The sequence below is a fragment of the Lynx rufus genome, unplaced genomic scaffold (assembly GCF_022079265.1).
Source record: "Lynx rufus isolate CCGP_SWC_20201006 ecotype Redwood Valley unplaced genomic scaffold, mLynRuf1.p SCAF_13, whole genome shotgun sequence".
In the NCBI taxonomy this organism is placed as follows: Eukaryota; Metazoa; Chordata; class Mammalia; order Carnivora; family Felidae; genus Lynx; species Lynx rufus.
Genome location: NW_025814827.1, coordinates 293679 through 315989, shown reverse-complemented (window position 1 = coordinate 315989; position 22311 = coordinate 293679). Strand labels below are relative to the sequence as shown.

General features: G+C 35.3%; 1 protein-coding gene across 1 annotated transcript in view; it reads left to right on the top strand.

The window, feature by feature from the left end:
- The first annotated feature begins 11291 nt into the window (after nt 1–11291).
- Nucleotides 11292–22311, top strand: part of NRG4 (neuregulin 4) — a 79274-nt gene continuing 68254 nt past the window's right edge. The window contains exons 1-2 of the mRNA XM_047075666.1: nt 11292–11301; nt 13783–13876. Coding sequence (XP_046931622.1) covers nt 11292–11301; nt 13783–13876 — 104 coding nt within the window. The remainder of the gene's footprint in view (nt 11302–13782; nt 13877–22311) is intronic.

Below are 22311 nucleotides of genomic sequence, written 5' to 3'. Positions count from 1 at the left end.
GTTAAAAGCAAGAGTTTTATAGTTAGTCATATTCTTGCTTTGATTCTAGACTCTTCTGCTTAATGAGCAAGTTACTTAATTTCTCTAATCCAGGGATTGGCCAGCTTTTCTATAGAGTCCAAAGAATAAATATTTTAGGCTTTATGGGCCATACAGTTTCTGTTGTACCTACTTAACACTGCTGTTGTGATGTGAAAGCAGCCATATATAAATGAATGAGTGTGGCTGTATTCCAGTGAAACTATTTATATTTGAATTCCTTATTTTTATTTATTTTTTTATTTTTATTTTTTTTTAATTTTTTTCAACGTTTTTTATTTATTTTGGGGACAGAGAGAGACAGAGCATGAACGGGGGAGGGGCAGAGAGAGAGGGAGACACAGAATCGGAAACAGGCTCCAGGCTCCGAGCCATCAGCCCAGACGCGGGGCTCGAACTCACGGACCGCGAGATCGTGACCTGGCTGAAGTCGGACGCTTAACCGACTGCGCCACCCAGGCGCCCCATTGAATTCCTTATTTTTAATGGGTAGGATATAATTTTCACATATCATAAAATGTTCTTTTTTGTTGTTCAACCATTTAAAGATGTAAAAAAATACATTTTTATCTCAAAGGCCATACAAAATCAGCTGGAGGGCTATAACACTCATATATACACTCTATAATACTCTATAACACTCATATAACCTTGGAAAATCTATTGAGGAATAAAAGTTCTTACTCATTTGCTACATGACATTTCTTTATGTAGGGAGGAATGGGCTTGATAAACTGGATTTTTGGAGCATACTGCAAAGCCTTGGTAATTTCATTCCAAAAGCTAATTTATGTAAGTGACAATAGGGGGAAAAATGGAAGCATAAATGTTCTGCCTCTTAAATATAGGTCTCTGTCTGGAGACATTAAGTAGAACTTACTACTTACATTATTTATTTTAGAAAATAGAAGCTGTCTTCCTCTCAGTGTCTCAAATGAAAAAAGTTATTCCATATCATAACTGATCTGTTATAAAAGAAGGGGTCCTGCCACTTTGTCCCTTTTGGAAACAGGGCTTATCCAAAGGCACTGACCATGGATGAACTCCCCCTCCCCCACTTTTTTTCCTCCTAATATTTTCCTCCTAATAATGACTGACAGAGAAGAGGCAGTCCCAACTGCTCAGGCATTTGTAAGAAAAAACCTCACTAGCAGATATCTTAGAAACCAAAGGAAGCAATCTGATTATAACATAATATTAACCTGACTAGAAATAAAAGGATCTTGTTGCAAAAAGCTCTTTGATTCTGTCTCTTAGATTTTGGAATTTTTTACTTTCAACTTTATAAAAAAAAAAGAACTAATGAATTAATTAGGGCCTGGCAAAAAGAGGTGAGTTCTCTCTGATCTTTGGCAAGAATTCTTAAAATCACTAAATTAGGATTCATGTAAAAATTAAAGGAGATAAGTGTAAAGCACTTAGCTTTGGGAATTCAAAAGTTAGCTGTTGTTTACTTTTTTTATTATCTTCTGCATCCTTGCTTATTTTATGTCTACTGGAGCTGTCACAAACTGAGAGGTGTAGATAAATCTGTACTACTGTAGTATTTCTATCCATTTCTCTTTATATATAACAGTTCAGTTTATGTACTTTAATGTTATTTGGTATACAGTGGTTTACGATGTTGCATTATAAAATACACCTTTTACTAATATAAAGTGAACTTTCGTTATTCTATTTGTTTTTACCTCAAATTCCATTTTGTCTGATATTTCTATACAACCTAGTTTCTGTTGTATATTCTCATAATTTTAATCTTTGGTTTTGGGTGTTTTTCTCTGAATAACATATAGTTGTCTCTATGTTCATAGTCTTAAGGGTTTTATCTTTTACGGTGGGTGATTTACTAATAATGAATATAAATAAATTAATGATATATCTTTATTTTCCTCCAGTCATCTTATTTTATGTACCATTTTTGTTCTGCCTTGATTCTTTATAACATTTACCATATGATTTATTTCTTTTAATTCCACCAGTATTGTAAAATTAAATATTTGTGTTTAATTCTATTGGTTATTTTTACCAGCAAGCTAGCCAACCTCTCTTTAATCTGTAATTCTTCTCTGTTTGTCAGAATCATGAGTTGAATAGTGAGAACTGTTTTCTGGTTCAAGATTGTGGATTTAGCACATGTGGACTCATGGTCTTGTTTCTTCTTAAATCCCGTTAAAATAGATTAGGTAGATATGAAGAGGTGTCAACTTAAAACAGCAAGGAGAAAAGGAAAGGAAGAGTTAAGGGTTATCAGTAGACATGTGATTTGGCCACTTTTCTGGAAGATGGAAAATGGATGTTGGTGGATTAAAACCATAGCCCAGAGTGTGCTGTAAGTAGACTGCAGTGAACTGGGAGTGCTACCACCCTGCTCTCCCCTAAAACCGCAGAGGGACTTTCAGGCATAGTCTTACCAGGCAGGACAGAGAGCAAGAGTAAGAAATAGGATTGACTAAGGTAGGGAGGGTGGGAAAGACTTAACTGAAGATAAGTATATAAAACACCTGTGATAATACCCTCCCCGCTTCCTGCATGCAGAATAGGCTGGAGAGAGTGTAGTCAGGTGTATATACCCCCAAGAAAAAAAGAAGTCTCTTCTAAAGAGATTAAGTGAAATCAGTGGGGAGCTAGGACTTGTAGTGTGGGTTGTTGGCTCTGGAATAGGGGTCAGCAGACTTTATGTAAAGTGTCAGATGGTGGATATTTTAAGATTTGCAGGCCACATAAGGTTATGATTTCAGTGGAATATGCCTCTTGTAGTTTTTGTGTTTGTTTTCTATAACACTTTAAAAAATAAAAGTCATTCTCAGCTCAAGGGTCATACTGAAACAGTCTGACCTGTGATCTGTAATTCACTTCCACCCTGTTTAGGAAGAAGATCCTCCTCAATCTCTCATCTGATGGCTGTGCAGTTGGAAAGCTAGCTCCTTACCAGCTCTTCCTGAAAATAAACCTGCCTGTCGAGTGTTCTCCCTAGGTATATGGAACACCTAATCCTACTTCTTACTCAAGGTGGGAGGTCTGTTGGGAAACAGATCTACTTACAGAACAGCAGAGGAATCCACAGCTCTTATCTAGAATAATCAATCAAGTACTGCAGTTTTTTTTTTCTCACATTTACTTATTTTTGAGAGACAGAGCAAGACAGAGTGTGAATGGGGGAGGGGCAATGAGGGGGGCAGGACACAGAATCTGAAGCAGGTCTCAGGCTCTGAGCTGTCAGCACAGAGCCCAATGCAGGGCTCGTACCCATGGACTGTGAGATCATGACCTCAGCCAAAGTCAGACACTTAACTGACTGAGCCACCCAGGTGCTCCCAAGTACTGCAGTTTTAAATATGAATAGACAACCAAGCCTTACCAGATACTTGAGGAAAAGCAACATAATAGAGAAGACCAAGATAAACAGAAAAACTGATACTGGAAGGAAGTAATGTAATGCAGGGCACCAAAAAGAACCTAGAGATATTTTTTAACCAGTGTATTATGAGAAATTTGAATTGTTGTTGAATCCCTAAAATGGGAGCAGCTGTGGAAAATTAATAAGAGAATAAATAGCTTTTTAGAGATTAAAAATATCACTGAAGTTTTAAAAAAGTAGTAGGGATGAAAGGTACGGTTGAAAAAAATCTCCCAGAACATTGATGAAAGGAAATATGACAAAATTTAGACCCAAAGGGGACAAATCTAGGGTGTCCAATGTCCAAATTAAAGGAGTTTTATAACAGGGGAAAATTATCAAAATGAACAATAATAACAGATAAATTGCCCAAGGCTTAAGGAATATGGACCTTCCTGTAGAAAGGGACCAAAAATGATTGTCCAGCACTATTTGGGAAATTTTTTTGTGTGAAAATGAGACCAGGTGTCTCAAAAGTTTAAAACACCAAACATAAATTGAAGATTTTAAATACTTCTAGGGGGTGGGGAGAGGACAACCAAACAGGTTACCTTCAAAGTTTTAATGATCAGACTGGAATTGGACTTCTATCTATATCACTGGATACTAGAAGAAAATAAAGCAATATAAAAATTGAAGGGCAGTTGTTATCCATGTAAAGTAATACGACCAGTCAAGATGTCTTAGTTATGCAGGAATTCAAAGTTTCTACCGCATCCTGTTTTTGGAAGTCAGTTGACAAGGTAATGCAGGAAAATAAAGTAAAATCCACAGGAACACATGTGATCTAGGAAGGTGGAATCGGTCCAAAAGATCATTTAAGGGAAATTTTAGAATGCCAGCTGACTTTGGTAGCAGTTCTAGAGAACATTCAGTCCAGATTTGAGCAGGAGGTAGGGGAGAGCTTTGAAAAGAATCTCTCAGAAAATAAAAGGGGACTACATGCAGTAAATTGTATGATTAAGAGCTAAATATTTGAGATGTTATGATACAGCACATTTGTTTTTCAGTCTCTCCCCAACCACCCCAAACTATGTAAGAATAGTTTGGTACAAATAAGATGCACATTAAAATCATGCTACATGATGGGGCGCCTGGGTGGCGCAGTCGGTTAAGCGTCCGACTTCAGCCAGGTCACGATCTCGCGGTCCGGGAGTTCGAGCCCCGCGTCAGGCTCTGGGCTGATGGCTCAGAGCCTGGAGCCTGTTTCCGATTCTGTGTCTCCCTCTCTCTCTGCCCCTCCCCCGTTCATGCTCTGTCTCTCTCTGTTCCAAAAATAAATAAACGTTGAAAAAAAAAAATTTTTTAAAAAAAAATAAAAAAATAAAAAAAAAAAAAAAAATCATGCTACATGATTTTAACCAATCTACAGCTTAAGAAAAGAGAATCTATTCTGTGTTGCTGCTGGAAATATTATTAGTGGCCCAGGTATGTGACTCTGAAACAAGAAAAGGAAATGTTATTCTTCATACTGCATGAATTTGCTGTGAATACTATTTACATAGTTACATTAATAAAACTTAAGTTTATTGTTTTTCAACTTTTATTTTTTTTTAATTTTTTTTTTCAACGTTTATTTATTTTTGGGACAGAGAGAGACAGAGCATGAACGGGGGAGGGGCAGAGAGAGAGGGAGACACAGAATCGGAAACAGGCTCCAGGCTCTGAGCCATCAGCCCAGAGCCCGACGCGGGGCTCGAACTCCCGGACCGCGAGATCGTGACCTGGCTGAAGTCGGACGCTTAACCGACTGCGCCACCCAGGCGCCCCAGTTTTTCAACTTTTAAAGTAAATTTAGAGACAGAGTTATGAAAGACTTCATTAGGGTTACATACCAGAATGTAAATGTTAAAAACCTTCATGATGCGGGTGCCATGATGGCTCAGTTGGTTAAGTGTTTGTCTGGCTCTTGATTTTGGCTCAGGTCATGATCTCACGGTTCTTGAGGTCGAGCCCCACTCCATCTGTGCTGTCAGCACAGAGCCTGCTTGGCATTCTTCCTCTCCCTCTCTCAGCCCCACGCCCTGCTCATGCTCTCTCTCTCTCAAGAAATAAATACACTTAAAAAAAAAAAGAACCTTCATAATGAAGAGTTAAGATACAGCCATCACAGCAGAATGAGGAAGCAGAGGGAGACAAAAGGTAGAAGCAGCGTTTGCAGTTACTTATTTTACATGATAAGGAGTCAGTCCATGAGTTGACTCAATTCATTGATTAAGACATAGAAGTATGTTATTTAAAATTACACATGTAACCAAGAGAAGAAATAAAGATAATGTAACTTACCAAATATTCAAATTAAAAAGGAAGAGAGTAGTGTAAGGGAACAAAGCCTCATCTTTGCTGGCTGGGACTTTGTTGTCTAGGATGCTGATTATAGAAATAAGCATAAGTGTTTTGAATTATGGAAGTAAACACCAGCAAACTGAAAACAGAAACTGTTTAAGAAAATCTTGCCATTGGTCACATTTGTTCTTCTCTTATTTCCTTGATAATTTCTTAATGGGCTCCTTCTGCAACCATTAAACGTTGATGTTTTCCAGGGATCAATCCATGGTCTCTGTGTCACATGACACATGCACACTCTGAGCTAGTACATTCGCATAAATAGCTTCAGTAACCACCTGTGGAATTTGAATCCCAAATTTCTCATGTCAAACCTCATTTTAACCTAAATGCAAGATCTGCATTTTCAGACATTTCTTTTTCCATAGGTCCCAGTAGCACTTGAAATTTAATATGACCTAATGGAAATCTTTATTTTACTCATGAAATCTGTTTTTATGTTCCTTTATTTTTTTATTTATTCATTTATTTTTTAATGTTTATTTATTTTTGAGAGCAAAAGAGACAGAGCACGAGTGGGGGAGAGACAGAAAAAGAGGGAGACACAGAATCCGATGCAGGCTCCAAGCTCTGAGCTGTCAGCACAGAGCCGGCATGGGACTTGAACCCAAGAACTACAAGATCATTACCTGAGCCGAAGTCAGATGTCTAACCAACTGAGCCACCCAGGCGCCCGATATTCCTTTATTTTTTAAAAAGCTTTGTTGAGGTATTATTATGGAAACAGGCTGGATCGCTAATGGAAGAACGAAGCGAAGCGGAGCTCAGAGATCTTGGAGGATCGGAAGTTTATTTACATTGATGGGCTCAGGGGAGATGGTTTCTCCAAAGATCTGAGCCCAGAGAGCGTAAGCATGGGGGACAATTTATAGTCTGCTACTTCCGCATTAGTGGCAATTGGTGTGAGCAGCAAACGGGGCAGGAAGAAGAACCCAGGAGAGTCTTCAGGCGAGGACTGGAATTCCCGATCAGTCCTGTTGGCCATCTTATAACATAATTTTTCCCTATCAAGGTCAGGGTTTATTATTTTCCCCATCAGTATAATCTATATGCCATAAAACTCATCTATTTTAAGTGTATAATTCAATGACATTAAATTTAGAGTTTATGTAACCTTCTCCACAATCCAATTCAGAACATTTCCATCACTCGAAAAAGATTCTTTATGCTCATTTGTAGTCATTTCCTGTGTCTAGCTGTAGTCCCAAGCAATCATTAATCTACTCCTGTCTCTATTGATTTGCTTTTTCCAAGGATTTTGTATAAATAGAAACATACAGTATGCAGTCTTTCATGACTGGCTTATTTAGCGTGTTTTTGAAATCCACTCTTGTAACATGTTCTAATACTTTTTTCATTTTTATTGCTGAATAGCATTTCACTGTATGGCTATAAACATATTTTTTAATCCATTTATCAGTTGATAAACATTTGAGTGGTTTCTAGTTTTAGGTATTATGAATAACGTTCTACATTTTCATATATGTCTTTGTGTGGACATGTGTTTCCACTTCTCTTGGATACATTCATGGTAAATTTATGTTTAACTTTTTTTTTTTTTTAATTTTTTTTTTTCAACGTTTATTTATTTTTGGGACAGAGAGAGACAGAGCATGAACGGGGGAGGGGCAGAGAGAGAGGGAGACACAGAATCGGAAACAGGCTCCAGGCTCTGAGCCATCAGCCCAGAGCCCGACGGGGGGCTCGAACTCACAGACCGCGAGATCGTGACCTGGCTGAAGTCGGACGCTTAACCGACTGCGCCACCCAGGCGCCCCAACTTTTTAAGGAACTATCAAACTATTTCCCAAAGTTGTACCATTTTACAGTCCCACCATCAGAGTATGAGAGATACAGTTTCTCCGTATTCCTGCTAGCACTTATTATTGTGTATCATTTTTATTATAGACATTCTAAAGGTATGATATGATACCTCATTGTGGTTTCAAATACATGTCCCTCATGGATACTCAAAAGTAAGCCTTCATTTCTTTCTTTCATATACTGCTCACCCATTCTCTGGATGTACCTGTTAAGTGTATCTTTAATTCTCCTTCTCATTTTCATTGCCCATTGCTTTACTTCTTCACTTTCTTGATTATTAAAATAGCCTCTAAACTGCTTTGCCTGATATCCATTCCTCTGCAGGTCGCAGTCTATTTTCCACATTGCCATCCAAATGAATTTTCAAGAATGCAGATGTGATCTTCTCTCTCCTTTGCTACAAATCCTTTAAGCCTTTAAGATAATGTCTATCATGTGGACCCTTTTTATTTTACATTATCTGTTCCTGCCGCTCTTTTCCCCCACCATCCTGCCTTCCTACAAACCCTTACACACTCTACACACATATTCTGCACAGATCGTGGCCTGCTATCTACCTGTAATTATTTGAGTACATTAGGAATACATTCTTTCTTCTTTGCCTTTGAACATGCTGTTAATTCTGCCTGGAATGTTCATCTATCTCTGTTTATAAGCTCTTACTCATTCTTCAAGGCTCAGCACAAATAATACCTCCTCTTAGAATCTTTTCCTGTTTCTTGGTAACAGTTAAGCTTTGTTTTTGTATATGTTAATATAGTGACATACATAGGTGTCTGTGAGAATATATTAGTATGATTTGAATGAAATTGTCATTTTTGTAAGTCCAAATATGATTTAAATGAGTCAGCCTAAAACATTTTTGTAATTACTTATGTACCTGTCATTTGTTAAAAAGAGTTGGCCACTTACTACATTTTTGTTGATAGGTAAATGAACAAATAAGTTGTTCTTAAAGACCAAGACTTTCATTTCGAGTTAAGTTATCTTGAAAAGTGTTAGATTTTTGGGGGTGCCTGAGTGGCTCAGTTGGTTAAGTGTACGACTCTTGATTTCGGCTCAGGCATGATCTCGCCTTTTGTAAGTTCGAGCACTGGTTCGGGCTCTGTGCTGGTGGTGCAGAGTGCCTGCTCAGGATTTTCTCTCTCCCTCTCTCTCTGCTCCTTCCTTGCTTGCGCATGCACTCTCTCTCAGAATGAATAAATAAACTTAAAAATAAAGAAAAATGCTAGATTTTCTACTTTAGAATCACAGAGACTCAAAGGTTAGGTTCATTTGCATTGTGCAAAAATAATACCAAACCAATTTCCAAGATATATCTCTGAATAATACATCTTGAATGTCATGGATGAAGCTACAGATTATTATCTTTCACATTAAGATTTAGTAGTCGTTTTCATGTTAGTGTACAGCATCATAGTTCTGTAGTTCAAATAAAATAATAAAGTTTACTGTTTTTCATAAAAATACCATTTTAAAATGCAAACACTGTAAATAAACTAACATGATTAATATATATGTATACGTGTATGCATATGTATATATAAAGATTGTAGCTGTGTAAAAATTGCCTTTGAATATGAGAAATAATATGCAGTAATGATTTGTTTTCAGAGTATGGGGTTATATGAGTTTATTTTAATACCTTATTAAAATAAAAATTATACTAGTTTCACATCAAGTAGTAATCTCTGAATTGTTATTTTAGAGAAGATAACCATCTAAATGCTTTGCATACTTTAGGTAATTATATGATGAAGAAGCCTGTACTTCATTTTAAACAAAATTATAGTTTTAGTCAACATTTTAAAATTATTTGTGATTTTGGGGGCACATCGGTGGCTCAGTCAGTTGAGCGTCTGGCTCTTGGTTTCTGCTTGGGTCATGATCTCACAGTTTGTGGATCTCACAGTTTGTGGAGCGTCTGTCTCTGCACTGGCAGCACAGAGCCTGCTTGGGATTCTCTCTCCCTTTCTCTCTGCCCCTTCCCTGCTCACACTCCATCTCAAAATAAATAAAGAAACATTAGTAAAATAAAATAAAGTAAAAAATTTATGATTTTTAAAACTCAGGGTTTGCTTAATGCATATATTATAGCTTTACCATAGTTTGCAGGTAGTTTCATTGCCATTAATATTAGTCATGCTCAGTAATTATATTCATTTCAAATTGAACATGATGTTTTCTGTTCTGTTGTAATTATTACCTCTTTTTAGTTTTGTAAGTCCTTCATATCATCATTTATATAAATGTCATGTGCTTCGTAAGGAAATTCTTTTTTAAAAATACTCTGTGGAAACTTTATCCATTAGCTCTCAATTAAAATTCCTTTTCTCCACAAACTTATACAGTGCTCTTGAATTATTCCTACATGAAAAGATAAATAAGGAGTCTAAAGAATGTGGTTTATTTTATAACTTTAAAAATTGGACAGTGATTTGAGAGGGCAGCTTAGTACAAGTCCTTTTATAAATAAAATTCTGCTTCATTTGCAACTCTGAACATGAGAACTGAAAGGGGTGTTTCCCTTGGCTGGTGCCTGACCTCTGTGCACACCTTGGTCTTTGTCTCAACCTTGCCCACACTGCACACTACAGCCATATAAATCAGATTTTCAATTGGTTATAAAATGCAAGACACAGATGTAGTCCGCAGTATTCAAAAACTTTTGAAACGCTGAATATCCAACAAAATTTGTTGTTTGTATGAATGTAAGTTTTTATTGAGGTAAGTCTGTTTGTTTGAAAAAAGGACTCCTGCAGTTAGCTAGTGATTATTTCAAATTAAGTAGATTTAATTTCTCTCTATGTCTCTGTCTTTCTTTGCTTGTCTGTATAAGGCTTTGGGAAGAAACCTTGATATTACACCTGTGTTAATAGGAAGCTGTTGATTGAGATTTCTGTTACAAAGTCTTCCTGTCAGGAGTAAGTCACTTTATAAAACGAAATTGAGAGCTTGTAATCATAGAGTGAGTATCCTTCATCTCTTCATGTGTTTTTTTAAATTCCTTTGTTTCTGTTATAGCAGGTAACTTCACATACGTCTTAATAGCTACTTTGCTGTGCTAGATGCCAGATATTTTTTAAAAGGAAAGCATATGTAAATTGGTAAAATAATGTTCAATCTACAGTAAATTTGTAAAAGTACAGTTCTTTCATAAAAGTTTTAAAGGTTCTATAGAAATGCAAACCTTTAAATGCTATTAAAGATTTTTCCATAGTATATTTTTGGCCATTTTCGATAAACTGAAAATTTGGAAGTTATTGATTAATTCTGTTTAAAAGTCAGATTAGTAATAGGCTTTATGAAAAAGTAAAAAGTCAATTCAGGTCACTCAGTTTCATTTACTGAGTCATATCTTTTATATTTTGTATATACTGAGTCATATACTTTTATACTTTTTTTATGTACTGTATTTGTACTTTTTAATGTTGATCTTTTAGTTTTTTATGTTCAGATGTTTTTACTGATATGTAGTAAGTATCTAAACAAATAGATAAACTAACTGAAGAATTTTGTCACTAACATATAAATGTCTTCATTTTCATCATTTTAAAATATTTGCTATTAGAATATTTGACTTTTATAATGCCTTCAAAAGATAATTTCTCCTAAATTATTAATTTTAGGTGCTGTTTTTCAATCTTAAACTTTTAACCAAGAATGAAACTATTTAAAAATTAAGATGCCAACAGGTAACCTCTTGTAAATTTATATGTCAGTGTATGTCACATAGCAATTGAACACTCCCACAAAAAAAAGTGTGCTAATGCAAAGCTATATTTTTCCCCATCTAAAATTGTTCCAGAAATCTGAAATGTTTTGGTTTTGAAAGATCACTTTTTATAGCATGAAAATATTTTATTTTAGACATATTTTGTTGCTTTTTACAAATTGACAAATTCTAGCTTACCCTATATCTGATACCAACTTTACAAAACAGTAAGTGATATCATCATATGTGGAATTTAAGAAGCAAACAGATGAACATAGGGGAAGAAAAGGAAAAATTAGATAAAAACAAAGAGGGAGGCAAACCATAAGAGACTCTTAAATACAGAGAACAAACTGAGAGTTGCTGGAGGGATGGTGGTTGGGGGGATGGGCTAAATGGGTGATGGGCATTAAGGAGGGCACTTGTTAGGATAAACACTGGGTGTCATATGTAAGTGATGAATCACCAAATTCTACTGCTGAAACCAATACTACACTGTTAACTAACTTGAATTTAAATAAATAATTTTTTATATTAAAAAAATTGTTTTTAATGTTTATTCATTTTTGACAGACAGAGAGTGAGTGGGGGAGGAGCAGAGAGATAAGAGACACAGAGTCCAAGGCAGGCTCCAGGCTCTGAGCTGTTAGCACAGAGCCAGATGCAGGGCTCAAACTCAAACTGTGAGATCATGACCTGAGCTGAGGTCAGTTGCTTAACTAAGTGACCCGGACGCCCCTTAAATAAATAAATTTTTTAAAAAGGAGTAAATGAAATCAAAGTAACAAAATAGATTGAGAGATAATGCTTCAAGTTAGATTGAGCATTCTTTATAGGTAAAATACCAGTAGAAAACCCTATGTGATGATTCCTGTGATTCTGATGTAATGTTAATTGGGATTTTATTTGTTAGCCAAATTATTCCTGAAAAATGGTAAGCATTATCTTATTAAAAGTTGTTCATTGTAAAGAAGCACACCATTGTGTAAAGAAGAAAAAATCCAGAAGGATTAGTTCTGATTGGTTTACTTTCTTTTTTCCCACCTAAATTTTTTTGTAATTCTGTTTTCTTCTTTGTATTTTTATACTTTTATAGTTATAATGTCATGGTGAAACCAATTCTTCTTAAATCTGAAGTAAAAGAAATATTTAAAAATTTTAAATTCTGGTGGCGGAGACATCTGGCTCAGTAGCAATTATATCTTAACAACTGTTGATATTCAGTGGCAAGTGAATGCTAGCTGATTTTTTTAATGCCAAATCTGAGTAATGCCATTTTCTTCACATAAGATGATTCTAGGTCATTTTCTAGACAGTTAGGAAGCAGTAATGTGCAGTTTTATCCCTCTTAAAGGCTGAAAGATAAAGTGTTCAGCAATTTGTTCTTCTAATTATAAATAGTGATATAATGACTCAGCGAATTCTAGAGATATTTCTAAATTTTTCTATATAATGGTTTTGGAATAAAGAAAAAAGTTAAAAAAAAAACAGGTGTGGGGAAGGAGGTGCAGGATGGAAGGAAGGAAAGGGACCATGGGAGACCAGGAAGGCAAAGAGATAAAGTAGGATAAAGGAAGGGTCAAAGATAAAGAAGGACGTAAGGATGGAGAAAGAAGGGGGGAGGGAAAGCATGCAAGAAATGGAAGTTTATTTTTTCAATATTCTAAAAGTTTTGCTGTATATCAAGCAATGACTTAGGTTTTTAATTTTACTTTAGAACTTTAGATGTCTTTTCAGTTATCAGCTGTTACCTAAAATCCTCTTGCAAATCAAAACCTTGTAAGATTACTTTTTGGGTTTGTTGTTGTTGTTGTTGTTATTTTAAAGATTTTATTGTTAAGTAATCTGTATACCCAACGTGGAGCTTGAACCCACAACCCCAAAATCAAGAATCTCGTGCTTTACTGACTGAACCAGCCAGGCATCCCTGGGTTTTGTTTTGTTTTTTTTAATTGTCATACATGAAATATTTAAAGATAATTTTGGAAATCAGAATTTATTTCAATTACATAAATCATTTTCCAATAGCAGTTTTCATAGTTTAATGAATTTGAGACCAAAAGGAAAGATAAGAATTTAAATATACCTTTGAAACAGAGAAACTCTAAACAAAAGCTCTTGCAGAGTCATAGTATTAAATGAGAAAGGCCACCATTTATTTTAAGATCCTAATCCCCTTTTAAAAATCTAATGAATATAGAGATTCCTTATGTCTGTAATATAACCTATAAATCTGTTATAATTAATGGTCATATCTTTAGGACATATTATTTTTTTCCCTCAAAGGGACAGAAGTCCCTGCTTATCAAATAAGGAATAAGATTAAGTTCTTCATTTTGAGAAGCAATTCTTCATTTAATTTTTAGAATCGCCACTTCAGTCTAAGATACTTAGTCCTTTACTTGTTTTATTAGAAAAACTTAATTTGCCTTTCTCTAGTTTCATTTATGTATATGTTTAGATCACGAAGAGCCCTGTGGTCCCAGTCACAGGTCATTTTGCCTGAATGGAGGGATGTGTTATGTGATACCCACTATTCCCAGCCCATTTTGTAGGTAAGTAAAATGTGCTGGGGTGGGGGAAGGCAATTTTATTTTTTATCAGCTACTAACTTCTTTAGAAGTGATAAATATTGATCAAAAAGTGTAAGATGAAAAAGTGTGAGGAATGCTCTATATAAAACAAAATTATACTTTAAAAACAAACAATGTGGCAAATCACAATCTTGCTCAAAGTGTTTACTTTGGAAATTAGTAGTGATTTCAAGATTAGTCTGATTTTTTTTAATAATCTATTTTGGTGAACTCTATGATTTTAGCAATTTAGGGAAGACAGTCTATGTTTAATATTACTGATAAAACAGGTAGAGAATTCATTAATATAAGAAAGCCCAACATGAGGTGTTTGAGTTCAGAATACATAAATACATAACTGTGTTGGTACCAAAACTTACATTTGATATGTTAAAAAGAAAATGAAACATTAAGTTTCTCTAATGGTGTTAAAAAAAAAAGTCTAAGCCACTATTGTTTTAAATAATATGATTCACTTTGGGAGTATATAGCCAGGTCAGTAAAGGACTTGAAAATAGTACTTGTTTAGCTGGCTTCCTTTGAATTTGGTTGAATGGGATTTAAGGGGGGCATAGTAAACCTCTTTTAATACATGAATTAACAACACAATACTACCAATGACGTCCATAGACTTTAGTGGAGCTGACACTTAAGGACTTCAAGATATTTTGTGGCATGTGCATGAATTACTCTGTTTTTGTTCATTAACTGAGATGAGAGGTATAGAATCTAGATTTAAGATCTTATTGAAGTAAAATTCACATGAAAAATGAAAAATATTGGGATTTGGTGTGGAGGAGAGGAGGCAGAGAAATAATCTCATAATTATCTCAATTCATTTTTAGAGGTTTTCATATGGGAAATAGTGAGTAGGTATTTTTCCTCTCAAGTTAATAAAATGAAAAAGGAAGAGGATAGAGGAACAAATCAACAATTGCTTTGTACCCCCTAGGTGCCTGTATGTTTTTCTTTTTAAAGTTTATTTACCAAAATGTAATTTATGAATGATAAACTACATTCTTTTTTAAAAATATTTTTTAATGTTTGTTAATTTTTTAGAAAAAGAGACAGAGTGCAAATGAGGGAGGGGCAGAGAGAGAGACACACACACACAGAATCTGAATCAGGCTCTGGGCTCTGAGCTGTCAGCACAGAGCCTGATGCAGGGCTTGAACTCACAAACCCTGAGATCATGACCTGAGCTGAAGATGGATGCTCAACTGACTAAGTCACCAAGGTGTCCCTAAACTACATTCTTAAAAGTACACAACTGATGAATTTTGACAAATATTTATACCCATGAAACTGTCACCACCATAACAAGATCCAGAGCATTTCTGTTATCCCACATTTGCTGACCATATTTTTCATGTTTTCATTTCACAAAAACATTAGAGGAAAGGGGGAGAGAAGATGTAAGGAAATAGAAAAATAAAGGGAAAATGAGAAATTAAGCAACTTGCTAAAGGTCATACAACTAGGATTAAATTAAAGAAATGGCCTTTGAAAAGTACAACTCCCAAGTTTCACCTAATCTTATGGTGTATTCATTCTGAATTCTTTCTAATGGGATAGGACATGTAGCATTCATTAAATGAAACTAAAATACTCATCAAAACAAATACATTTAATAATTAAAAGATACTAACTTTTTTTTCTTTAATTTATATCCAAGTTAGTTACCATATAGTGCAACAATGATTTCGGGAGTAGATTCCTTAATGCCCCTTACCCATTTAGCCCATCCCCCCTCCCACAAGCCCTCCAGTAACCCTCTGTTTGTTCTCCATATTTAAGAGTCTCTTATGTTTTGTCCCCCTCCCTGTTTTTATATTCCCTTCCCCTTTCCTTTATGTTCATCTTTTTTGTATCTTAAAGTCCTCATATGAGTGAAGTCATATGATATTTGTCTTTCTCTGACATAATACCCTCTAGTTCCATCCATGTAGTTGCAAATGGCAAGATTTCATTCTTTTTGATTGCTAAGTAATACTCCATTGAAGATACTAACATTTTGTATCTTGATTGTAGTGATGGCTTCTTGGGTAAAAAGGCTGTCCTTTCTCCATTGAATTACCTTTACATTTTTGTCAAAAATCAATTGATCATATATGGTGGGACTATTATATTCCATTGATCTATGTTTCTATCTTTCATGATTACCAAACCATCTTGATAACTGAAACTTTATGATAAGTGAAATCAGGTCATGTGAGTCCTTAACTTTGTTCTTCAGCTCATTGATCTTTAGTCTTCTTTTCTAAGACTGTATTTAATGTTAAAATTTTCCAACTACGTTGTACCTGCATCTTACAAATTTTATAATTTGTTCATTTCTAAGTTAAATATTTTTTCCATTATGATTTCTTCTTTAACCTAGGTGGGGTTTTTTTGTTATCCTTTAATATTTATATCTAATTTAATTGCATTGTGTTCAGAGTACTTGGTCTATCAAGCTGTCTCTGTACTAAAGCCGTGTTTATACTGCACTGAATAAGTTGAAAGAATTAAGAGTACTGAAATTTGGAGACTCACTGGGATGGGAAGAAACATAGAGTCTTAACTAAGGCTGCTATAGCAAAAAAACATAGGCTGGGTGGCTTATGAACAATAGGAATTTCTCACAATTCTGGAGGCCAGAAATCTGAGATCAGGGTGTCAGCATGATTGGGTTTTGGTGAGTGCCTGCTTCCTGGTTTGCAGATGCATCTGGGTAGATCTCTTGACCAGCAGGTTTATTTTCAGGAAGACCTGGCAAGGGATCAGCTTTGTAGACCACACAGCCATCAATGACAGAAAGAAGAGCATCTTCTAGAGTAGGATGCCAGCAAATTACAGACTATAGGCCAGATATTTGGGGGGCAGGGACCAGATTACTTTTGTATGGACTTTTTACTAAGAATATTTTTTGGTTTTTAAAGAGTTGTAATAAACAAGCACACCAAAAAATACAGAAGATTACGGGCACCTGGGTAGCTCAGTTGGTTAACTTGATTTCAGCCCAGGCCATGATCTCATGGTTCGTGAGTTTGAGCCCCATGTCAGGCTGTGCTGACAGTGCAGAGCCTGCTTGGGATGCTCTCTCTCTCCCTCTCTCTCTGCCCCTCCTCCACTCACTCTCTCTCTCTCAAAATAAATAAACTTAAAAAAAATAAAGAAGATTATGCCACACATGGCAGGAAGAGAGAGCTCTCTGGAATCTCTTTTATAAGGGCATTAATCCCCTTTATGACAGCTCTATCCTCATGTTCTAATTACTTCCCAAAGGCCCCACTTAATACCATCACATCGAGGTTAGGATGTCAACATATGAATTTTGGGGGTACACAAACATTCAGTCTATAACACTTAGGTTGTCACTCTGCTTTTGTATTTTGGGCAAATGTATTTTAAGTTTATTTTCAAAAAGTTACCAATGGAAGTGAATGGACCACTTTGCTCACACTGGGTTGAGGAATACATCTAATTTCTTCCTAATCTGAACTTTAATAGTAGTAATTAAAGAATAGTTGAAACTGTGTCCCTGGTTTTATGGTGGAGAGGGAAGGAAGCAAAGTTATTATGTTGCACAACAGCAGAAGATTTCTGTGGGATTAGCACCCCCTGTGCAGTATGGATGGTGAACCCTGGAGTTGTTCAACACCTTGGAAGGAAGTGAAGTCAGGGAGACAGAGAGAAGGAAGGAATATAATGGCTAAGGTTTAAATAAAGTTGAATGGCAGAGACATTTTATATCATATGTTAGTTTTAAAAGTAACTGCTTTCCAATAATTTTAGGGCCATCCTTTCTTATATAGCACTGTAGGTAAAATAGGTCTGAGGATGATAAACTCATTTCCATCTCAACTCCTACTACTTCCTGTGTTCCCTATTTCTGTTAATGACATCCCAACTGTCTTATCACTGAGAATCTTTGACTCTATCATTGACTGTTGTCAAGTTGTCAAACCATAATTCTACCTTTGTTGTATGTCTCTTATCTGTCTAATCCTCTTTGTTCTTACTATCACTATACTAGTTCAGACCTTTTTAACCCCTCATTGTCTATAGAAATAATTTTCTAACCAATTTTCCTCTTTTTTTAAGTTTATTTATTTATTTTGAAGAGAGAGGGAGCAGGGGAGAGGGAGAGAGAGAATCCCAAGTAGGCTCTGTATTGCCAGCACAAAGCCTGATGTGGGGCTGGTCCCATGAACCACAAGATCATGACCTGAGTGGAAACCAAGAGTTGGATGCTCACCACCACTGAGCCACCCAGGTGCCCCACTAACCAATTTCCTTGCGGCCTAATTCTAATTACTACTTCTGCAGTTTGCCACTCAAACACTTCTACGGCTTTCTCTTCTTCCTTGGTCTGTGTTCTAACTAGAACCATTTACTATTTATGTTAAATGTACTCCCATCCTTTCTTCCTGTCTATGCGTATTGAAATCCTACTTATATTTCAAGGCCTTTTCCTCTCTCAACCCTATCACAAATCAGAATTAACCTCTTCCTCCTTTGAACAGAGAAATATGTGAAATTTATTACTTTATATTTTGTCTTTGTATACTCATCTCCTTTTTTGGACTATAAATATTCCCCACTCCACCCCACCACCTAGGAGAGTGTGTTGGTCATAGTAACAAAATTTAAGTAATTGTTGACCACTAGCTAGTGCATTTATAGAAATAATTTCATCTCAGAATCAGTAGTCATATTTTTCTTAAGTGAATGGGTAGGTAATAAATAAACAAAATAATTAGAAATACTGCAGTGGCAATAAACAAGTACAGCTTACAAATTTAATTTAGTTTTATCATACATTGGTCTTTGTCCTCTTGTCTCTATTTTTTTTTTCTTCTTTGTACTTTATTTAAACCAGCATACTCTAGTTTTTCTTATCTAATTTCTTTAGTTGACTATTTAGCTCTTTGGTTTTTTTAAGCTACTTTATTTTTTTTTCAATATATGAAGTTTATTGTCAAATTGGTTTCCATACAACACCCAGTGCTCATCCCAAAGGTGCCCTCCTCAATACCCATCACCCACCCTCCCCTCCCTCCCACCCCCCATCAACCCTCAGTTTGTTCTCAGTTTTTAAGAGTCTCTTATGTTAAGCTACTTTAAAATTGAGGACTGCTTGGTATCAGTTGGTGTTGAGATCTGCTTTGAAGCCTAGTTCATGTATAGTATTTTAAATGGCCTATGTGTAGTAGAGAAGAATGTGGATTCTTTAATTGATGGGTGAAAGGTTTTATATATGTACATAAGATCAAGCATTTATAATGTGCTGTTGAAATCTGTTATGCCCTCAACTAATTTTTCATCTGCTTGATTTATCAATACCTGAAGAGGTATGTCAAAATTTGTCACAGTGATTTTGGACCTTCAGCATCTCACAATTTCTGTTAATTTTTGCATAAAATATTTTGAGACAATATTATTAAGTCCATATAAATTCAGGATGGTTATGTCTTCTGGTGAGGTATCCCTTTTATCATTATGTAATGACCTTCTTTATCTCTAGTAATGCTTTTTGCTTTGGAATCTATTTCATCTGACATTCATATAGCCATGTCAGCTTTCATTTGTTGAACATTTGAATGGTTTCCTTTTTTTTCTCTCAATTTTCCATTAGGTATGTCTGTAAACATATATAGTTAGTTGGACTTCTTTTCTGTCTTTATTGGAGTGATTGAATTTTATTTGTCCATTCTACATTTTATTAGCTTATTTTCATTAACATGTCTTGAAATCAATTTAGTTGTGGGCATCATTTATTTAATGAAGAGAAAAAATAGAAAATTTGAGGGTAAATAGTGCATACTGAGTGGAAGTATTATTTTTGAGACTTTTGTTTCAGGGGTGTGTGTGTGTGAGTGTGTGTGTGTGTGTGTGTGTGTGTGTGTGCATGTGTGTACGTGTTTTGGAGCACATTTGATTAGTCACCAAGTCCTGTCTGGATTATCTATGGAATTTATCCCTACTACCCTATTCTCTTTGCTGTTGCCTTAGTATTATTTCCTTTCTGAAGTTTTGCAGTAGCTTTCTTTTTTTAATCCTAGTCTTATTCACAATGCTTTTGTAGTGATTGTTCTAAAAGGTAGATTTGGGTTTTTTTTTAACTATTATTTATTTACGTAGTAATCTCTATACCCAACTATTATTTATTTATGTAGTAATCTCTGTACCCAATGTGGGGCTAGAACTCACGACCCCGAGATCAAAAGTCACACTGTCTTCTGACTGAGCCAGCCAGGCACCTCTGACTTTGTCTTTTTGATTCACAAATTATTTCAAGGGATTCCTATGTCCTAAGGTACATCTTCAAATGTTTTAGCTTATCACTCAAGGCTGTTTATCATAATAGTCTATTTGATATCCTCTTCTATAACTTCTCCAGACATACCTTGATTCTAAACATTCTGAAAACTACATGCAGGTTCCCAAACATGCTAAGGCCTGACTCCATGCTCTGCATATGCTAGTCTCCTTCCTGAAACATCTTTACTCCTTAGTCTTTGAAGTAAGCTAATTTATTGCTCTTCTGTGAGCCATCTTTGTCCTAACCAGAATGATTCTGGGGCTCTTTGAGTTTTTTTTTAAATTTTTATTTATTATTGAGAGAGACAGAGAGAGAGAGAGAGAGAGAGAGAGAGAGAGAGCACAAGCTGGGGAGAGGTAGAGAGAGAGGGAGACACAGAATCTGAAGCAGGTTCCAGGCTCTGAGCTTGTCAGCACAGAGCCCTATGCGGGGCTCAAACCCACAGACCGTGAGATCATGACCTGAACCAAAGTCAGACACTTAACCAACTGAACCACCCAGGCGCCCCTTCACTGATTAATATTTTAATTATTTACAGTCTTCCTCAAAATTATGAGGAATTGTGCCTAGCAAAGTAAATAATAAGTTAATAAGTGAAGGAAGTAATAAATTACACCTACATATTGCTACCAGTGATTACAAAAAACTCAAATTTTAAATTTTCTTGTAAAATGTACTATATTATCTTAACCCTACAATATCAGTAAATAACTTTTATGTAGCGATTATGGTTTTTTAAAAACTTTTTATGTGGTTATTAATAAATTTCAAGTAAAAGAGAAAATGACCTTAAGCAAACATTTTTTTTAAATGAGGCAATATAAATGCCAGTATAAATATATATATGAAAGTATGATTAGCATTCACCATAACTCAGTTTAGAGGTCTATATGAATTCTAATAGTATTTTGAATTATTTATCTTTTCTAGTATTGTGATGAAATATATGTAATATGAATTTACCATTTTAATCATTTTTAAGTGTTAAGTGACATTAAGTGCATTCACATTGTACCACTGTCACCACTATCCATCTCCTTCAGAACATGTTTATCGTTTCAAATTGAAATCATTACCCATTAAGCAATAGCTATTTCCCCTTCCTTTTGCCTTTGGTAACCATTGTTCTACTTTCTGTTTCTATGAATGTGAATATTCTAGGTACCTTTTGTAAGTGGAATCATACAATTGGCAACTTGTATGTTTGGCTTATTTTACTTAGCATAATGTCTTCATCATAATGTTTTAGCATATTGTTGAATTTCCCTCCTTTTAAAAGCTGAATGATATTCCATTGGATGTAGGTACCATATTTTGTTTATCCATTCATCCATCAAGGGACATCTAAACTGTTTCCACCTTTTGGCTATTCTGAGTAATGTTGCTATGAACATGAATGTACAAATATCTCTTTAACAACCTGCTTTCAATACTTTTATAATCTAAGGTGGAATTGCTGGATCATATGGTAATTCTATGTTTAACTTTTTGAGGCCCTGCCATACTGTTACAGTGGCTGCACGAGTCTACATTCCCACCAGAAATGCAGAGAGTTCCAATATGTCCACATCCTTGTGAACACTTACTATTTTTTGGGTTTGTTTGTTTGGTTTTTGATAATAGCTTAATGGATGTGAAGTGGTATCTCATTGTGGTTTTCATTGGCATTTCTCGAGTGATTAGTGATGTTGAATGTTTTTTCATGTGGTTATTGGCCATCTGTATATCTTCTTTGGACTAATATCTATTTAAGTCCTTTGCCTGTACTTCATTCGGGTTGTTTTTTATTTTTTGCTGTTGAGTTTTCTCTATACATTTCAGGTATTAATTCCTTATCAGATAGGTCATTTACAGATATCTCTCCCATCCTGTGGCTTGCCTTCTTACCTCTGTTCATAATGTTATTTCACGCACAGATCTTAAGTCCACTTTGTCTATTTTTCTTTTGTTGCCTGTGCTTTTGTTGTCATGGGAAAGAAATCATTGCCAAATTTTGTCATGAAGCTTTTTCTCTGTGTTTTCTTCTAAAAGTTTTATAGTTTTAACTCTTATAGTTTTAACTCTTACGTTTAGGGATGTGATGTGCTTGAGTTAATTTTTGTATATAGTG